Source organism: Sinohyriopsis cumingii, chromosome 1 (assembly GCF_028554795.1).
Source record: "Sinohyriopsis cumingii isolate HCF-2022 chromosome 1, ASM2855479v2, whole genome shotgun sequence".
Lineage (NCBI taxonomy): Eukaryota > Metazoa > Mollusca > Bivalvia > Unionida > Unionidae > Sinohyriopsis > Sinohyriopsis cumingii.
This window is the reverse complement of record NC_142961.1, coordinates 17,994,113-18,012,564: the sequence shown is the minus strand read 5'-3', so window position 1 is coordinate 18,012,564 and position 18,452 is coordinate 17,994,113. Positions and strand designations below refer to the sequence as shown.

General features: G+C 34.3%; 2 protein-coding genes across 5 annotated transcripts in view; one reads left to right on the top strand and one right to left on the bottom strand.

The window, feature by feature from the left end:
- The window catches only part of LOC149806506 (oxysterol-binding protein-related protein 9-like), a 99,579-nt gene extending 87,410 nt beyond the window's left edge, over window positions 1-12,169 (bottom strand). For all 3 annotated transcript variants that reach the window (XM_089954016.1, XM_089954027.1, XM_089954022.1), the window contains exons 1-4: window positions 12,053-12,169; window positions 7,555-7,605; window positions 5,024-5,102; window positions 4,462-4,538 (exon numbers count right to left, since the gene is read on the bottom strand). In XM_089954016.1, coding sequence (XP_089810142.1) covers window positions 4,462-4,538; window positions 5,024-5,102; window positions 7,555-7,605; window positions 12,053-12,160 — 315 coding nt within the window. In that variant the 5' untranslated portion in view covers window positions 12,161-12,169. The remainder of the gene's footprint in view (window positions 1-4,461; window positions 4,539-5,023; window positions 5,103-7,554; window positions 7,606-12,052) is intronic.
- Window positions 12,170-12,260: 91 nt separating this feature from the next.
- Window positions 12,261-18,452, top strand: part of LOC149806505 (DEP domain-containing protein 1B-like) — a 58,672-nt gene continuing 52,480 nt past the window's right edge. For both annotated transcript variants that reach the window (XM_089954006.1, XM_089953999.1), the window contains exons 1-2: window positions 12,261-12,422; window positions 17,733-17,890. In XM_089954006.1, the coding sequence (XP_089810132.1) occupies window positions 12,360-12,422; window positions 17,733-17,890 (221 nt within the window). In that variant the 5' untranslated portion in view covers window positions 12,261-12,359. The remainder of the gene's footprint in view (window positions 12,423-17,732; window positions 17,891-18,452) is intronic.

Sequence of the window (18,452 nt, the reverse complement as noted above, 5' to 3'; positions counted from 1 at the left end):
TAAATAGGTACAACGTATGCAATCCACAGTCTAAGCTGCCACACTGCAGACATCGTAGTGATATGACTGAAAAATTGTTAAAGCTACGTTAAAAATTCAAATCACACGCACACACGTCTAAATCCGGCACTGGACGAAATAATTAATATCACACAACATTTTTTTTCTTTTTTTTTTCTTCTTCAGTAAATAGAACGTGAAAATTAAACATTATTCAAGTAAATTTCAGATGTTTTTAAACAACTACAACAGTACTATAGTATAACAAAATTAAAAGAATACAATTGTCACCAATTAGCTTAAATGAATGATCACTGTGAAATTTTCTCTGTAAACAAAAATCGCATCTCCATTTCCGCCAAAGAAACTCGGCCAGTTAACATCTGACATTCCTCGACCGTATATGTAAAGTTTAATTACCATAATTAAATTAAAAGGAATAAAACAAAATATACCATGCAGTATATGTGGCCCTAAAGAACTAATTCTGAATAAATATTTTGTTCAGCAAACACTGTTACATGCATTAAGACTTAAACCTGAAGTCCATGGCATCGTAAGTAACAACAAAATAGGCATCGTTTATTTTTGCAATCAATTGCTGGTGCTTACACACACACACACACACTGTCGAACAGGGTTTCTTTGAAGTATGTCCGAAGGGCAGTCCTTTTCACAAGATCAATGCAAGGATGGAATATGTTCATCAGTCACATCGGCTTTATTGTGATGTGATGTGATTTTGATTTTTAACGTAGCTTTAACAATTTTTCAGTCATATCGCTACGATGTCTGCAATGTGGCAGTTTATAGTGATGTCTAGCACTGGGGCATCATGCCGCAGACATGTAGCATGATGTCCCACCCAGTCACATTATCCTGACACCAGGCCAACCAGTCCTAACACTAACCTCTTAATGCTGAACGCCAAGCGAGGCAGCTGTTAGTACCATTTTAAAAGTCTTTCGTATGACTCGGCCGGGGATCGAACCCACGACCTCCCGCATCCGAAGCGGACGCTCTAACCACTAGGCCACCGGAACGGTCACATCGGCTTTATTGTTTGCGTACTTAAATCAAAACTTTAGCTATTTTGCAATTTAGCCAGAGCTGACCAGAATATGCAAAATGGGCTTGTCCTGGGGGAATAAGGCGTATCACATGGAGAAAAGGTACGTCCCATGGGCGCTCGCACATTGGGGCAAGGGGTTGGGTCAATAGTACTCCCCCCCCCCAGTTTCTATTGTCAGCCATTTAATGTGAAACTTTGACCTCTTTTCTTTTAATCGCTGTTATTTAAACTGCCCAAGGAATAATTTTATATCAATTCCAATCATTACAGATTACCGTTTATACATACTACATGTATACAATGATTTTTTTTAAATTTGTAATTTTTATAAGATTACTGAAAATTGTGTTTTCTCGAAACACGACAGGTTTAGAATATTATTTTTTGGCAAAGCCTCCATTTGATTAAAATCAAATCTAAATTTCACCTTGGACAGTAGTGATTTGATTTAGATTGTGCCGTGTTAAGGCATGCATGTCAACATCTTGAAAATACATTTACTAATTTCACCAGCGCGATCAAAGTTTCCTCAGGCAAACAATTTTTGTTTCGACAAGCCTGACGGGCACCTCATTTTGAATACAGGATGGGCCGGAACTAAAACCAGGGGGACACAGGGTGTCGGGCTATCCGATTTATTTTTAGCACTGCTGGTGTAGATAAAAGATCTGTGAATTGATTGTTGCATTTTGTGGTCACTTACTCGGCCTTCTGCCTATTTTCGTAACTCACACGTTCAACACTTTTCCCAGGATTTAAAATATTCAACGTTATGTCTGGAACAGAGCCAACTTTTTGTCTAAGCCTAGCATTTGCGTATCCTTGAGCTGCCATTTTTTCAGAATCCCTCTCGTAACAGTTCTTTGAGAAATGTAACGAGCACATAGGGCTGTATGGTGTTGCTTTGAAATTGACTCGTCTGTAATAATGTATCCATTCTTTCAGTATGCCTTTATCTTTCGGAAAAGAAAAAAAAATGTTGTCCACTGGCTTTTCTTAATGTTTTATTACACCCGTAAGCAACGCAAAACGGTATTGTCTTTTACTCTGGCAACTCCCACTTGGGCTGCTGGAGTCGCTACTATGACGTCACATCCCGAAAGTAACCGAATAGGCGCGGAAATTTTGCATACCAGGTCACGGAAATTCAGCTCCTAGAAGATAGGCCAATATTTTAATATTGGCATTTCGGTCGCAGATGATACTTCAGAATAAGGTTTACAGCTATAGTACCTTTATTATTATCCAATATTTCCATTGGTTTCTGGTCTCCTTTAAAGCTATATTGAGGCAAATGCAGTCTGATTACATAAGCATAGTACAATTTGCAAAGAAGCATTGCAGATCATTTTTTTTACTGATGTGTCCTGATAATATAAATAGTAGTTTTAATTTGTTTTTATTTTGGCCATGTTCCATGATTATTTAAATTGTTACCACTTTTTTAAAGGTGATTATACGGATGGGTACTGTCATGGAATTTTTCCATGAAAATACTTTTTATATTATGTATAAGCATCAACGTAAATAGTATTTTGCTTCTGTCTGCAGTAATAAATGTGGTGCACAGGTTTAGACTTATTTTTATTTTTTACTCATACTAAATATGTGTGGTTGTTTAACTGGATTCTGGGGTGATGGGTGATATTGGTTCAAGGGACATTATTGGTTAACACAGTATGAGGAGCTTCTGGACCATTGTATCTGTGTGATAGCAAGGTTCATTAGGGATCATTCTGCAGGAACATCAGCGGTGAAAGTAAAGGTAAGTTCAAGGGTGTTAAAGACTGATTCATCATTAATCTGCATTATAAATAAACATTTATTCATGTGATTGCACAAACGTCTTTACTTGATCCAACCCCATCCAGTTTCATTGTCTTGTGTGGGGATTTAGGTCTTACATAAAACTTAGATTTAGTTTAGCAGGCACTGAACTATTAAAATGCACACTTTAAATCTAGTCTTATACTTTCTTATGAGTTAGTCCCCTTTATGAGTTATTTTGGTATGACTTGTTCCAGAGATTATACTGGTATGAGTTATTCCCCTTTGTGCTTAAAGTACAAGATATGGCCAATATTTCAAGCGCATGCTGTTGCCAACAGTGCATTTCAAGTATATGATACTGCAAATAATGAGCTTAAAATGCACAATATGGCCAACAACATATTTCAAATGCACAATATGCCAATGTGTTTCAAGTGCATGATATGGCCAATAATGTGTTTAAAGTGCTGTTAAAACCAACAAAAGAAAACAAATCATCTTTTTAATATTCACAACTTTGCTGTGATTGTTCACTCATGAAAAAAATGATCCAATTACTCTTTTTTTTCTTCAATACAGTGGTGGTTCTAGATCACAATCCATAAATACATATCTGATTGTGTATTTCATTGGTATTATCATAATATTGGCACTAGTTAGTAATATTGGCACTAATTTCTTGTACAGCATATTTCATTTGATATTGGCACTAATCTCTTATAGCAAATATATCATTAGTATTTTTATCTGGTATTAGCACCAATCCCTAGTTCATCTAATATTGGCATTAATCTTTTATAGAGCATATATCATATGTATTTTCATTTCATATTGGCATTAAACTCTTGCAGTGCATATATCATATGTATTTTCATTTCATATTGGCATTAATCTCTTGCAGTGCATATATCATATGTATTTTCATTTCATATTGGCATTAAACTCTTGTAGTGCATATATCATATGTATTTTCATTTCATATTGGCATTAATCTCTTGCAGTGCATATATCATATGTATTTTCATTTCATGTTGGCATTAATCTCTTGCAGTGCATATATCATGTGTATTTTCATTTCATATTGGCATTAAACTCTTGCAGTGCATATATCATATGCATTTTCATTTCATATTGGCATTAATCTCTTGCAGTGCATATATCATATGTATTTTCATTTCATGTTGGCATTAAACTCTTGCAGTGCATATATCATATGTATTTTCATTTCATATTGGCATTAATCTCTTGCAGTGCATATATCATATGTATTTTCATTTCATATTGGCATTAATCTCTTGCAGTGCATATATCATATGTATTTTTATTTCATATTGGCATTAATCTCTTGCAGTGCATATATCATATGAATTTTCATTTCATACTGGCATTAATCTCTTGCAGTTATCATATGTATTTTCATTTCATACTGGCATTAATCTCTTGCAGTGCATATATCATATGTATTTTCATTTCATATTTGCATTAATCTCTTGCAGTGCATATATCATATGTATTTTCATTTCATATTGGCATTAATCTCTTGTTGAGCATATATCATATGTATTTTCATTTCATACTGGCATTAATCTCTTGTTGAGCAGTTCTGACAAGATGATTACCTTTCTTGTGCTGGAATGTTGTTCTATTGTGTTTTCCAACATCTCTATCCATTTCTCTCTCTCATCTGCATCACGTGCTAAGTAAGAAAAATAAACAAACTAAAAATCTAACCAAAACATCTTCCTAATGCTTTTCTCATTTATTTCCCCTTCTCCCATGCCCCGCTTGATAGCCCCAATTAAACAAATTGTGTCATACCCAACCTGATCTGTGCTTTTACGCATAATGTACATATACAAAACTGCCTCATCACATCTCAGGGTTGGAGTCTCCATAAAAAAATCTGTTCTGTAATGCTGTTAAAATGCTGTGAAATATGGTAAGAGTGAATTCTGATGTATATTATCAAATATGTTGCTCAATATATTATTACAAAAACTGTATTAATCTGAGTACTTCTTTTTAAACATTATGAAAAATTAAGCAAGAATTTAAAATGAATGTAACATTATGTACTAAACTTATAAGACAAGCTATATCAATTATTTTCACAGTTTAAATTAAGGATTAACCATTTTTAAATAGCAAATGCAAGAAGAGCAATAAAGTTGATGTAAAAACCTTGGAAGTGAAATGTCTTGTGGTCAACAGTGATAGTGAATGTACTGTCGTCTTCATCATCAATTCCAATTATGGCTCCCTAAAATAAAACAAAATTAACATAAAAACTCACTCACTCATGGTGATCTAATTCTGACACAGAAATTTGATGATGTTAATGACCAAATATTTACGCGGAAGGCTGTTTTCCAGAATTATGTGACCCTTCCAGTACCAGCTATTTGAAATTACAAACTGAGACCAGCCTGTCCTCCCACTAGCAAGTGTTTATTAGTACTGAAAAGTGAAAGCACTTCCATGATCTTGACAAAATCAATGGCAAATATACTTTCACTATAAATTTCAGTGAACAAAGTCAATAAAATTATTGAAAGAACACCTTAGAGAAACACTGGTGAACCCTCAATCTGCACTCAACCTTTGGAAATTTTCAACCCTTGCCATATTATTATTTATTAAAATCAAAATCAGTTGATGTTATATTTCTTATTCTATTCATCAGTATTACTATATCAAAACTCCATGATCATAATTTAAGTAATAAAAATGACTGAGAACCAAAAAGTTTTGTAAAATTCAACAAATAATTTATTTCCCAAGAACATAAAGTGAAAAATGTCAAACAAACTTAAGGTATTGCCAAATAAATAAAAAAACACCTAGAATTTCGAACACAATGCTAATGATTAAAGTTCTTAATAAAATTAAGTGGTATTTTAAAAAACATCCAACACTAGAAGTGTTGATGTGTCTTTGTGGCCTGTGTCATAGTCATGTGTCAACAGTCTTTGTTGAATCACAATATAATCTATGAATATATCCTTATTAGAAATTTCACTATAAATCCAAGTCTCTGTTTCCAAGCATGTTATTTTTATGAGTACTTTGTATTTCCAGAGAATAATCTGAATTAAGTAATTTTGAATAAATTCCAGCCCAAATGAAATACTAGACACAAAAATAGTACAATTGATTCTGCTCAAATGTTACAGTACCAATAACTAATTGAGAAAAACAAGATTGAATAATCATCTACTTTACCTCAGGTCACAATTAGAATTTTCTATATATAAAAAAAATAACAGTTACCTTATGAAAAATTTAATTCTGGAAGGCTCAAAATGTTTACATGATAAAACCCAAGTTATAAATAGAAGCTCTATTCTAAAATTATAATAATGAACATGGTAAACACAATGTCCTTGACTCCGGCAAAGATAATAATTATATTAGTTAAATCATACTCACATAGAAAACATTAGCAAGGTATTAATTGTTTACAGAATTAAAATAAATCAATGAATCAGGTCATGTAGAAAATGAACTTCATTTTGGACAAGGTTAAGTCCAAAATACAATTATCCATACCCATAACTGCCAACCCTCCAGGCTCGCAATTAGTGAAAATAGGGATAAAAATGAGTGAATTTTGACATGAATTCGTGAAGTGGTCTTCAAGTCTGGGAATATTTGTTGGAACAAATGTTTAGCATGGTCTCCAGCTCATACAGGTTCTTAATTTTCCCCAACCTCTATGTGCTTTTTACTACCAATGCGCTTCCTCACATCATATCTGCCATCATGCCCAATGCTAAAATTTGTGGCACACTGCGTGCAAAAAGCATGATGTATATCGGTGTTTGATGACAGAATGCACAGCCAATTTCTGGTATATTCCAAACTAAACTTCACTTTTTGTGCAATACATTTATTTTTCCTTGTTGGTGAAGACATTTTCAAGATGCGGTGCCGAATGGTAATTCAAGTCAGTGTTTGTGGCGCATGCGCAGAGCAAAATTCCGGTTAGGCCTCAGTTTCTCTCAAAAGCATTTGTAAAACTACTCTTATACATATAGAATAAAATATGCTAAAATGCCTGCTACTGAGCCAATTGTACCAATCAACTATAATTTTACTAATAACGTGACTATCAGTACCAAACCATTTGGGCAACTGCTGATATCACGACTAGTGCTTAACAAGAAATCAGTTATTTTATTAAAGATTTAAAATAATTGAGAATTGGGGAATTCATGTGGGTTTTTTGTATGCTGCATGAATCTGAATTGCTGAAAAAGTCGTGAAATTTAAGCCAAAATCATGTTGGCTGGCAGCTATGCATACCTTTATTTATGACTTAAAAAATTTTATTAAAGAAACTAACAAACGATCCAAATTAAATATACATAACAATTATTATTATTTTAATTATTATCTAACCCATGACCTCCCGCATCCAAGGCGGATGCTCTAACCACTAAACCACTGGAGCAGTCACACACATTCAAGACCACTGGCACATCAGTATATTCAATACTGAATTTATTCAGAACATCACTGGCATTCATTCGGATAGAGCTTTCAGGGCTGTCTGAGACTTAATTCACAATACCGCAACTTCTTTTAACATTCTCACTTTGCATTATAGTTAAATAAATGATTTCTTACATCTGACAAAATTTGTTGGTTTTCAATCTTTTCTGTTACTTAAAGACCATAAAATTATAACTATTATTATTATTATCTACAACCTTTAATCTGACACATCCTCTTCTTGATCCCTTTTTCATCTTATCTTTAGACTGAAAGAAAGACAGTAAACTATTATTAAAAAACTCTCAATTCAGAACAAAAATTAATTAAGTTTTTAAAACATATGTCCACACACACACATACACACAAAAGCATGTATATATAGTATGAGAATGTAAAATGTTTTCATGCTGTTGCCTAGATACTAAGTCCCTGGTGGCAGGGTAATAGGGGTAAGGATAGTTTCAGGGTCCAATACTGGTTTCATTACCAAATTTGTCTTTGAATCCTATAAAACTGTAGGGCAGTATGGCAATCAATTCGAAGTTTTGACCATGGGTTAGATCCATTAGAGACTAACGTTATGTAACAAAAGGGCAAAAACAGACAAAAGGAACCAATTATTTAACTGTGTGTGCTGTGGGTGGAGCCAAACACAATACCATGTATATAACTTGATTAAAAAAATATTCTTACTCTCATTTGTTGGGGGAACAAATTTTCATGTGGTACAGAAAGGAAAAAATCCAGTTTCCAACAAAAATCCCAGTCCCCACAAGATTTGAAAACCAAATGATTGGTACCTAACGAGACATAATTGGAAAATGTGGACAGTTCTGATGTCTCATTGGGATCCATACATGTGGACAGTTCTGATGTCTCAGTGGGATCCATACATGTGGACAGTTCTGATGTCTCATTGGGATCCATACATATGGACAGATCTGATGTCTCAGTGGGATCCATCCATGTGGATTTTCAACAAATGGTGTATCAGCACAACTTAATCCTTGTTAGAACATAACACCTGTCTTTAGCAGCTAATATCATCGTGAAATGATTAATGCGTGTGACCATTATGACTTGCTGATCTTGCCTTGGGGTGATGCTCCTTTCCAAGCATGCTTCAGCAATTCAAATCTGAGGTCAACAGCTACTGAATACACAGGTGTTATGTTCTGATGGTGATTAATACTAGGTAGGTGTTCAAAAGGATTTAAGACAATGGATCAATAAAAGAAGGATTATGCTGTCTGGATAAATGTGTGTGTGTGTGTGATTTAGATTTTTAACGCAGCTTGAACAATTTTTCAGTCATATCGCTACGATGTGAGTTTATAGTGATGTTTAGCACTGGGGCATCATGTCGCATTATCCTGACACAAGGCTGACCAGTCCTAACACTAACCTCTTAATGCTGAGTGCCAAGCAAAGCAGCTGTTAGTATCATTTTTGTAAGTCTTTGGTGTGACTCAGCCAGGATTCGAACCTGTGACCTGCCACATCCAAGGCAGATGCTCTAACCAATAAGCCACCGAAGCGGTCTGTCTGGATAAAAAGGTCAGTAGAAATAAATCCATTAGCTAGTAATGAACAGACCAATAATCAAAATGAATTACAAAGATGACACTCCAGCACAAATCATTACTTCAAGAAGATGTTCTCTGCCACCAGTCATGTCATAAAACGGCAGAGAACAACTTGTTAGTTGAGTTCCTAGTCCTACAGTGTAAGCCGCCTTCCCTGACATTTGTTTATTTGGGGTCGCGAAATTTCTGAGAAATATTTTCTTCAGGCTTCCATTTGGTAAAATCAGGTAATAGGTGGTAGGTGGGGTAAATTCTGACCCACAGTCACATGGAAAATTGCTTCTATATTTGCTTTATTTTTTTGTTTGTTACATAGGTGGTTTCATTTCTTACCAGAGTTTAAACATTTTCTTTAAGGCATTAGGTACAGATATCAGTGGAGTAGAAAAGAATGTACAAGTTTAACAGCTAAATCTATGTCCATAAATGTTCCGTTAGAATGTCCAATTGCAGACTTATTTTCTAAATTGTTCCCTTGGATAGAAATTCAAGAAATATTTTTGGAATTGGTATCTGTACTCTCAACAATATCATTGTCATGATTAACCCTTTACCTCATAGAGCATAGTGACAAAAAGCAGTGCACTATAAACAGAACACCTGTTACCTAACTGACTGCATACGCATAGACCTGCATGTGAACTGTTAAGCAATGTAGTGTATGTTACGTTTAACAGCAATTTTAACCATTTTACATTTCTGGTACACATCTATTATATGTGGAAAAATTTAAGAGTCAAGTCCGATTGTTATAGCTGTGTAATTATTTTTCATGGAAGAATATTTTATGTGCTTTAAAATCTTGAGAGAACTTGTTCACCGTCATGTCAGTGAGGCCGCGTGACCAATCGTAGCTGCCATTTCCCATACTCGAAATTTACATGTTTTTTTGTCTGCGTCTACATCACTAAGTCATCTGAATTTGATAATTTATAAAAACTAATTGATGCCTACATCAATATCCGAGCCTTTACCTAAGTTTTTGAATCTTTCATAGTTGTGATTCTAATTGTGAAAACTTCCTAGGTACTGAATGAAATCCTGCCTGTGAACTGTTAAGCAATGCAGTGTATGTTACGTTTAACAGCAATTTTAACTATTTTACATTTTTGGTACACATCTATTATATGTGGAAAAAATTAAGAGTAAAGTCCGATTGTTATAGTTGTGTAATTTTTTTTCCAAGGAATAATTTTTTTATGTGCTTTAAAATCTTGAGAGAACTTGTTCACTGTCATGTCAGTGAGGCCGCGTGACCAACCATAGCTGCCGTTTCTCATACTCGAAATTTACATGTTTTTCGTCTGCATCTACATCACTAAGTCATCTAAATTTGATAATTTATAAAAGCTAATTGCTGCCTACATCAATATCAGAGCCTTTACCTAAGTTATTGAATCTTTCATAGTTGTGATTTTAATCATAAAAACTTCGTAAGTACTGAATGAAATCCGCGACCACCATTTTGGAGAGTGGAGATTACGACCCAGTTACTTTAAATAACAGATATCAACCAGTGCATAAACAGTGACCACGTGATCTGATGTAATTGTCATTCGCAGAAATGAATGTAGTATCTAATAGGTAGGTGTTCCCCAAAGGCGGTGCTACGAAAACCAGCTCAAAATGGCTGATGTTTACAGCAGGCGTCAAAAGGCACTTCCATGTGAATGGAGTAGAGGCGTCCAAAGACGCTTGCATGAGGTAAAGGGTTAAGGCAAGCATCTTGAGATGTGGATGATTGTTGTTGTTGTTGTGGGGTTTAAGGCCATTTTTGAGCACAAGATCGGCAATACATGGCGGCCAGTATTAATGGTGGAGGAAGAACCCGGGAAAACCCCGGAAAGAACCACTGACCCACGAGAAGCTACTGGCAAGCTTTCTCACATACCCACATTGGCTGAATCTGAGACTCGAACCGGCGTAGACAGAGGTGAGATGGCAGTGATCCGTAATGGAGAGTGCTTTAGACCACACGGCCACTCGGGGCCCCAGATGTGAATGATTTATTATAAATAACTTTGTACATCCTGTATGCAAGATATATAACCTTTTATGTGTTCCACTGTAGCTCTGTGGGTCTCTACTGACAAAGAGTTGACTGTCATTTATTGGTTGCTCCCCGAAAGTGGAATCATTATCTGTGTCAGATGACATGGTGATAAACTTAACATTTTTGATATAAGCTTACAAAGTGGTTTGGTTGTTGCTGTTGTTGTTGTTGTTATTGGGTTTAACACCATTTTTCAGCACAAGATAGGCTATACATGGCGGCCAGTATTAATGGTGGAGGAAGAACCCGGGAAAACCCCAGAAAGAACCACCGACCCACGAGAAGCTACCGGCAAGCTTTCTCACATATCCACATTCACAGAGCCGGAGAGGTGAGATGGCACTGATCCATGACGGAGAGCGCTTTAGACCACTCGGCCACTCGGGGCCCCAGAAAGTGGTTTGGACTGAAGTGCCTGTTGTTCTTTGTGAGCATAACCGGAGTCCACAATACAGGTATAACAATGTCAGAGAGAGAGTTTTTAATTCTTTCTTTGACGTAAACTTCAGACAGATACTTTGATGATGTTCAGACACAGATACATGGGGATAAGTATACTGTGGGGATAAGTATACTGTAGAACGAGAGCGTGCATGGACTATATGAAGTTCGTAACTATGAAAGTTTATTATCATAAGATCATTAGTTTTGGATAAAACTACCTTAGGAATAACTAAAATTAACAAATATATGAGGAAAGAATAAAACTGCGAGTATATCTATTTTTGTTCCGGTATTTTCGTTTTATTCCGGAATTTTCGCTTGTTTCGGTAAGTTGATGAACCAGTCAAGGTCCGATCAGCCTGCAATGCCCCTCCCCTTCTACCAATAAATAAAATAGGAAACTCCTTCACGTTCTACCATTAAAAAAGAAATTGAAACAACGGAAAACGCCCTCTCTCCTTCATGACATTAAATGAAGACGGGTGGGTTCTGTCAATAGCAATCTTTTTCATTTTACTGACAAAGTTTATGATAATAGTGTGCCTGCAATGAAAAAAACGTAAGGTTTCAAAACATACATTTATCTGACATGCATTAAGGCATTATGGAATTTTAAAATATTTTAATTACCGTATAGTATGACAGAAGTCCGGTACTTTCGTCCAACACAAACCATCTGTACTGCCATCCTTTTACAACATTTGTCCACTTACTGAGTGGACCTTCCATCACTGCCATTTTTCCGGAAATAGCAGACGAATAACTAATAACCAATGAAAAAGCTTGTTTTATAAATGAACCAATACAAAATGTGCGCACAATTTGAATGACTGTACTAACAGGTGCCCGTCAGAATATAGTGCTATTATTTTATTAAAGAAACAAAACTTGGCTTTTCATGTATAATTTGTAATTTTAAAGATGATATCAAGTGAAGATGGATGATAAAAGAACAGAAAAACCCACAGCTTCGTTTGGACCATACAGGGCCACTCAACTAGTAAGTAATACTTGATCAGTGTTCGAATGCATGATGGGGAAATACAACAGAAGTAATGATGTAACACTTTTGCAACTAAACCAAGATATTTTCAGTGGATATGCATTCATGAATGATAAAATCAAATCAGAACGGTTTCCTAAATACTCCCGGGCATGATTTTTCCAAGTGAAATGAGCTGGCGAGTTTAATTCCACATGCGTTTTTATCACAGTTCAGAAAAGTCCCACATAATTTCATGAAAATAGTCAAAAACGCTTGATTTTTGTACAAAACATGTTTATAGCTTCATTTGTAATTAGATAATGAAGGCTATATTATGTCACATTTGTAAGTTGTCATCTGAAGAATACATGTACCCCCATATTTTTTTTCATGAACTCGTACGCAAATTTTGAACCTTCCTTAAAACAGTTACATATAAACTTATTTCTACAGAATATATACATAGTTAAGTTATGCCAATCTTGTTAAATTTTAAAAAAAATGTTTTTAAAGTCACCATAGTATGGGGGAGATTACATGTGGTCCATTCCTATTATCGATGATGCAGTGCCTCCTTAATAGGTTAAATTCATCTACACTTCATTTCTCACAATTCCAATGACACATGAAAACATACATGTACGCCATCATACTAAAAGTTATTTGTGTGTGTGTGTGTGTGTGTGTGTGCTAAATTATACATTTCTAATTTCCCCTGGCAAACTTCCTTATAAATGCCATATATTTTATGGTTATCTGCCATAAGAAATCAATGGAGCATATCAGCAGTGACTGCTCCATGTATGCAAATAAAGACGTTTTAGGTTGATCAAGAGATAATGGGATATCGTGTGAATCAACGTTTAAGTATTTTTTGTCTTGATTGTACTTACTATACTCCAGTCACACTGTCAGGATTTTGACACAAACTCCAAGACTACATGTCAACTTTGAAAGTAGGGCAATTTGTTTAGTGGATGGTGGAGAAAATAATTGTTATCTAAGCATCAATTGGGAGACACCTTTTGTGCGGGTGTAGCAGGTAAAGTGTTGAAGTCATTTCTGATTTTAAAAAATATCTCTGAGAAAAGATAATAGTTACATCCCATTACAATTGGGTGGGGGGTCAGTCAATGTTCAGAACATGTCTGGAGGTAGGTGAAGTTTTAGTTCATAGGTCAATCACATGCTTTTCACTTAAACTGACTGTCATTTGATTAGTGTCATTCTAATTATTGATTATAATTGATCATCAGTTGGTTGAGCAAACCAATAAGATAATTATGAAACTCCATAATTGATTGTGTAAAAGGAGACTTCATTTTAGTTGCATGCAAAATACAAAGGTTAATAAACTCCTGTATAAATGTTAAGCTAAATAGGGTTTCCAATCCATTAAAGTCGATCAGAATTATTTATTCCCTTCACAACTTACAAATATAAAATCAAACAATATTCTATAGGTGGAAAATTTCATAATTAGGAACATATAGTTATGATTACATGATCAAGCTGTTAAATTAATGATTTGTTTCAGTTTAAATGTAAAATCCTTGGTAGTATTTGTAAATAATGACAAACAAGAAAAGCATGTAGTTCTATACTTTAGATGATAAACACATCACATATGAAGGAAAGGAATTTGGGGGATTGCAGCAGGATTTCAGTAACATAAGACTGATCAGCCATAAAAAGTTGCATCATTTAACAAAGTTGTAGAATAAAAATGACACAATAGAAAAAATATGTCGTATTTTTATCAGGTTAAAGTATGCATGTCTTTAAAAGAGATTACTCCTGTACATTTATTAACATTTTGAACTCTTAAAGATATAACCATGTAACAAACAGAAATTAAAATTTGCTTTTAGTAACTGATTATAATCGATTGTCAATTGGATAAGTGGAACTGATTATCGATTATAAAATTCTGACTGATTCCCATCACTACTTTGATCTTGGCGAATTGAGCTACTGATTATTCCAGATATTATTTTTATGGTGCAAGCAAACGAAGATCAGTGTATGTTATAAAATTGGGGATATTTGCATTCCCAAGATGAATTAGACTGATCAGGGAATAGTAATCTTGTGTGTGGAACATAAATTTGGGAGAGAACAGGGAATAGTAATCTTGTGTGGAACATACATTTGGGAGAGAACAGGGAATAGTAATCTTGTGTGGAACATAAATTTGGGAGAGATCAGGGAATAGTAATCTTGTGTGGAACATAAATTTGGGAGAGAACAGGGAATAGTAATCTTGTGTGGAACATACATTTGGGAGAGAACGGAATAGTAATCTTGTGTGGAACATAAATTTGGGAGAGATCAGGGAATAATAATCTTGTGTGGAACATAAATTTGGGAGAGACAGGGAATAGTAATCTTGTGTGGAACATAAATTTGGGAGAGAACATGGTTAATCCCTAGGTTACACAATATTTGTGTTCACAAGACTGGTCTCATAACTTTTCTGTTTAAAGGCTTTTAATTTTCATGAAAAATATGTAATTCAATTAACTTTAATGCCATTCATTTAAGCCATTTACAGATCCTAATTATTTTGTTTTAGACAAATAATTTTTTTTACTTTTAGTCTATGTTTGTAAAACAAAATTGAATTAAAAAGTATGAAATTGGAGAAAGTCAAATTTGTGCAACTCAATAGATATCTGTACCCATAATTATGATTTTATTGTATAGTAAACATAAAACAAGATTGATAATGTACTAATAATGATGTTTAGTGTATGGTTATTGTTAAAAAAATCAATTTAGAAAGGGTGAGTCTGAAACGACCAGTTTTACCTTTTCTTATGATTGACAGATTTTACTCTCTCTCTCTCTCTCTCTCTCTCTCTCTCTCTCTCAATGATCTTAAACTAAGTAATAGAAACCAACACATTTTGTAAAATTCAGCAAATGATTTCTTCCCTTGAATACAAAGTGAACATTTAAATAGAACTTACGTTATTTCACAACAAAATTTAGGTGAAAACCTGCACTGAAAAAGGTAAAGAAACTTATATATATATTCAAGACTGGAGTATTGAAACTCAATTCTGTCTGGTTCATCTCAATATCTGCTCCAGAAACTTCAAAAAGTTAAAAACACAGCTGCTCGGATTGTACTTAGAGTACCACAATCAGAGCACACCTTCCCGCTGCTCTGTACCCTACACTGGCTATCCATTCGATTCAGAATCAAACACAAAATTTGTTCTCTGTGCTACGTTTCACTGTCGGACTCTAGTCCAACATACCTATCCGACCTCACCTATGTGTACACACCAGCAAGATACTTACACTCCTCTTCTGACATTATTCCAAGTATGAAAACAAAGTCATATGGACAGCGTTCTTTTGCATACCAGGGCCCAGCAGCGTGGAATGAATTGCCCATTGAACTTAGACACAGAGACACAGTGATCACATTCAAGAGTGCTCTCAAAACTCACTTATTTCGACTGCAAGAACAAACTTAAAAACCTAATAAAGTTTCCTGTCTTAAATATTTTCAGCATGTTTTTTAATGTTTTCTAATTTCATGGTATTTGTTTTTGTAATCATATCATTATGTTTTTTATCTTATATGTGTTGTCCAATGTTGTAAAGCGCTTAGAGCTTCCAAAGATTAGGCACTATACAAAGTCCTCATTATTATTATTATTATTATTATTATTATTATTATTATTATTATTATTATTATTATAGTCTTGAGGATCTATATGGATTTATTTTAATTATCTTTAGTTGAAATTTGTTATATCCAGCATGGTTGAACAATTCATTTTGATACTCAGATTGTTACAGCCATTAGTTTTGGTAATTCCTACAGAATCGTTAAAGCCTTCGTATCATGCACATAACTAACAGTTTTGTTTTAAAAATAAAAATGAACCTTGAGTCTGAATTACATATACATTTTTCACAAAATGATTTTTCAAGAGCTGTCTCATGTCCCTCATACTCTGCTCAGATTAAAAGTTGTACCTTCACTATACAAATAAACATTATATTGATAGTTTGGGTTTATGTTTATTGACAATTGATTCTGTAAGGAATGCTTCTGTTAATGAGGAAATAGAAATATGTCAATCAGACTAACATTATTGGTTAGACGATTCTTTGTAGTGTGAGTGTATTATTATAACTCTGGTCTTAAACTAAGTGAAAATTAACATGTTTTGTAATTAAATCCATAGTCATAAAAGTTTTATCACAAGTCCAAATGTAAAAAGTTACAACTAAAATCCCAGTGGTATTCCAAATAAGTTCCACTATTGAATATGATGATGTGCCTGTCGTCTTAAATGTGGTAATGTGCCAGTTGCATGGATTTTGCTGATCTGCTAAGTCTTTTAATGTATCACAATAATATAATTAAAAAATATTATTATTTGGATTTACTATAATTCCAAATTTTAATGTTCCACTAAAAGAATGTTATTGATGAGCACTATGTATTGCCAGTGAACAATAATTTGAATAAGTACTTCCAACCAAACGAAAAACTGAACACAACAACAAGACTGATTCTGCGTCAAGATGTTAAGGCAAGAGTGAGTAATTTTTAGATGAGCAAGATTACTGGTATATAACCCTCTACTTGGCCAAGGTTGCAATTATTACTTGTCACTTAATATAATTTTCCACTCAAGATTCTGAGATCATAACCTGCACTGTATCTTTTAACTCAAATTCAGGTAAATATGTTTACATTAATAATGATATGAATATTGAATCTGCATTCATAGAGAAATATTGTCTGTGTATTATGTTGTTTACAAAATAAATGTCCCTGGTTGTGTACACAGTGGACTTGATTGTGGACAAGGTCAAGTGTAAATGCAAATGTATATATCATATAATCATTAAGAAAAGCCAGAAAGTAATACAATTTAAAAATATACAAAAAAAATATTAAAAGTACAATTCAATAAATAATTTAATTCTCTATAATACAAAGTGAAAATTCAGAAGTCATCATGAATTATGTCCCAGGGGAGTCATACCAAAGACATCATGTCCAACCCAGACACATTATCCTGACATCAGGCTGACCAGTCCTAACACTAACATCTTAATGCTGAGTGCCAAGCGAGGCAGCTGCTAGTAGCATTTTAAGTCTTTTATATGACTCGGAAAGGGTTTGAATACACAACCTCTCGCATTCATGGTGGACGCTCTAACCACTTAGGCCACAGGAGTGGTTCCCACTAACTTGTAAATATGCTGCTAATTCAGAGGTAATGCAATGGAAAATATTTTGATACAAGTTTAATGTATACCATCATTTGCTATTATTTCTTTTCTTTCCAGTGGAATGAATTGATTCGCACCTTTAGGGCAGAAATTCCATTAGCAAGACACAGGCGTTACATGAAGACATATGATAACTGCTTTGTTGCTTCTGATGCCATTGATTGGCTTCATCAGTACCTAAGGGAGAACCCCAACTTTGGCAGTGCTGTTACAAGGTAAATTGACTGTATTTGTGACTTTGACACTATAGAAAATTATTCAATGTATTGATTTTAAATCCAGAGTTTGAAAATTTAGTTGATCCTTTTGATCGTACAGTTCGGAAATCCCACTTGTATTCACATATTTGCAAATGGCAGGTGGGACCGAGCAATTGACCCTTTTCCAAATACCTCTGATTGCATGGATGTAAACAGTAAAATTATTTTTAAAAATTTTCCAGCGTATGTCATCATTTTGAAGTTTAATTTAATACATTATGGCAACTTTTCGACTTGACTGCATAACATAGTCTCATGAAATAAAGGGGGGAAAAATATCTCACTGTAAGGCCTTTCATTATATCACTGTTCCTGTTATAAGGTGAATATGGTCATGCATCCCATCATGCAATGGTACATCTGTATGAGTCAATCTCATGAGAAAATTTATGCTATATAACTCCTGATGACATCATTATAATGGGAGAATGAAACAAACTGAAGAAAAAGTTTTAATTTCAATTGATTAAAAGCAATCAATTAGATTTACCAGATTTTGTTTGTGTGTATAAATAGT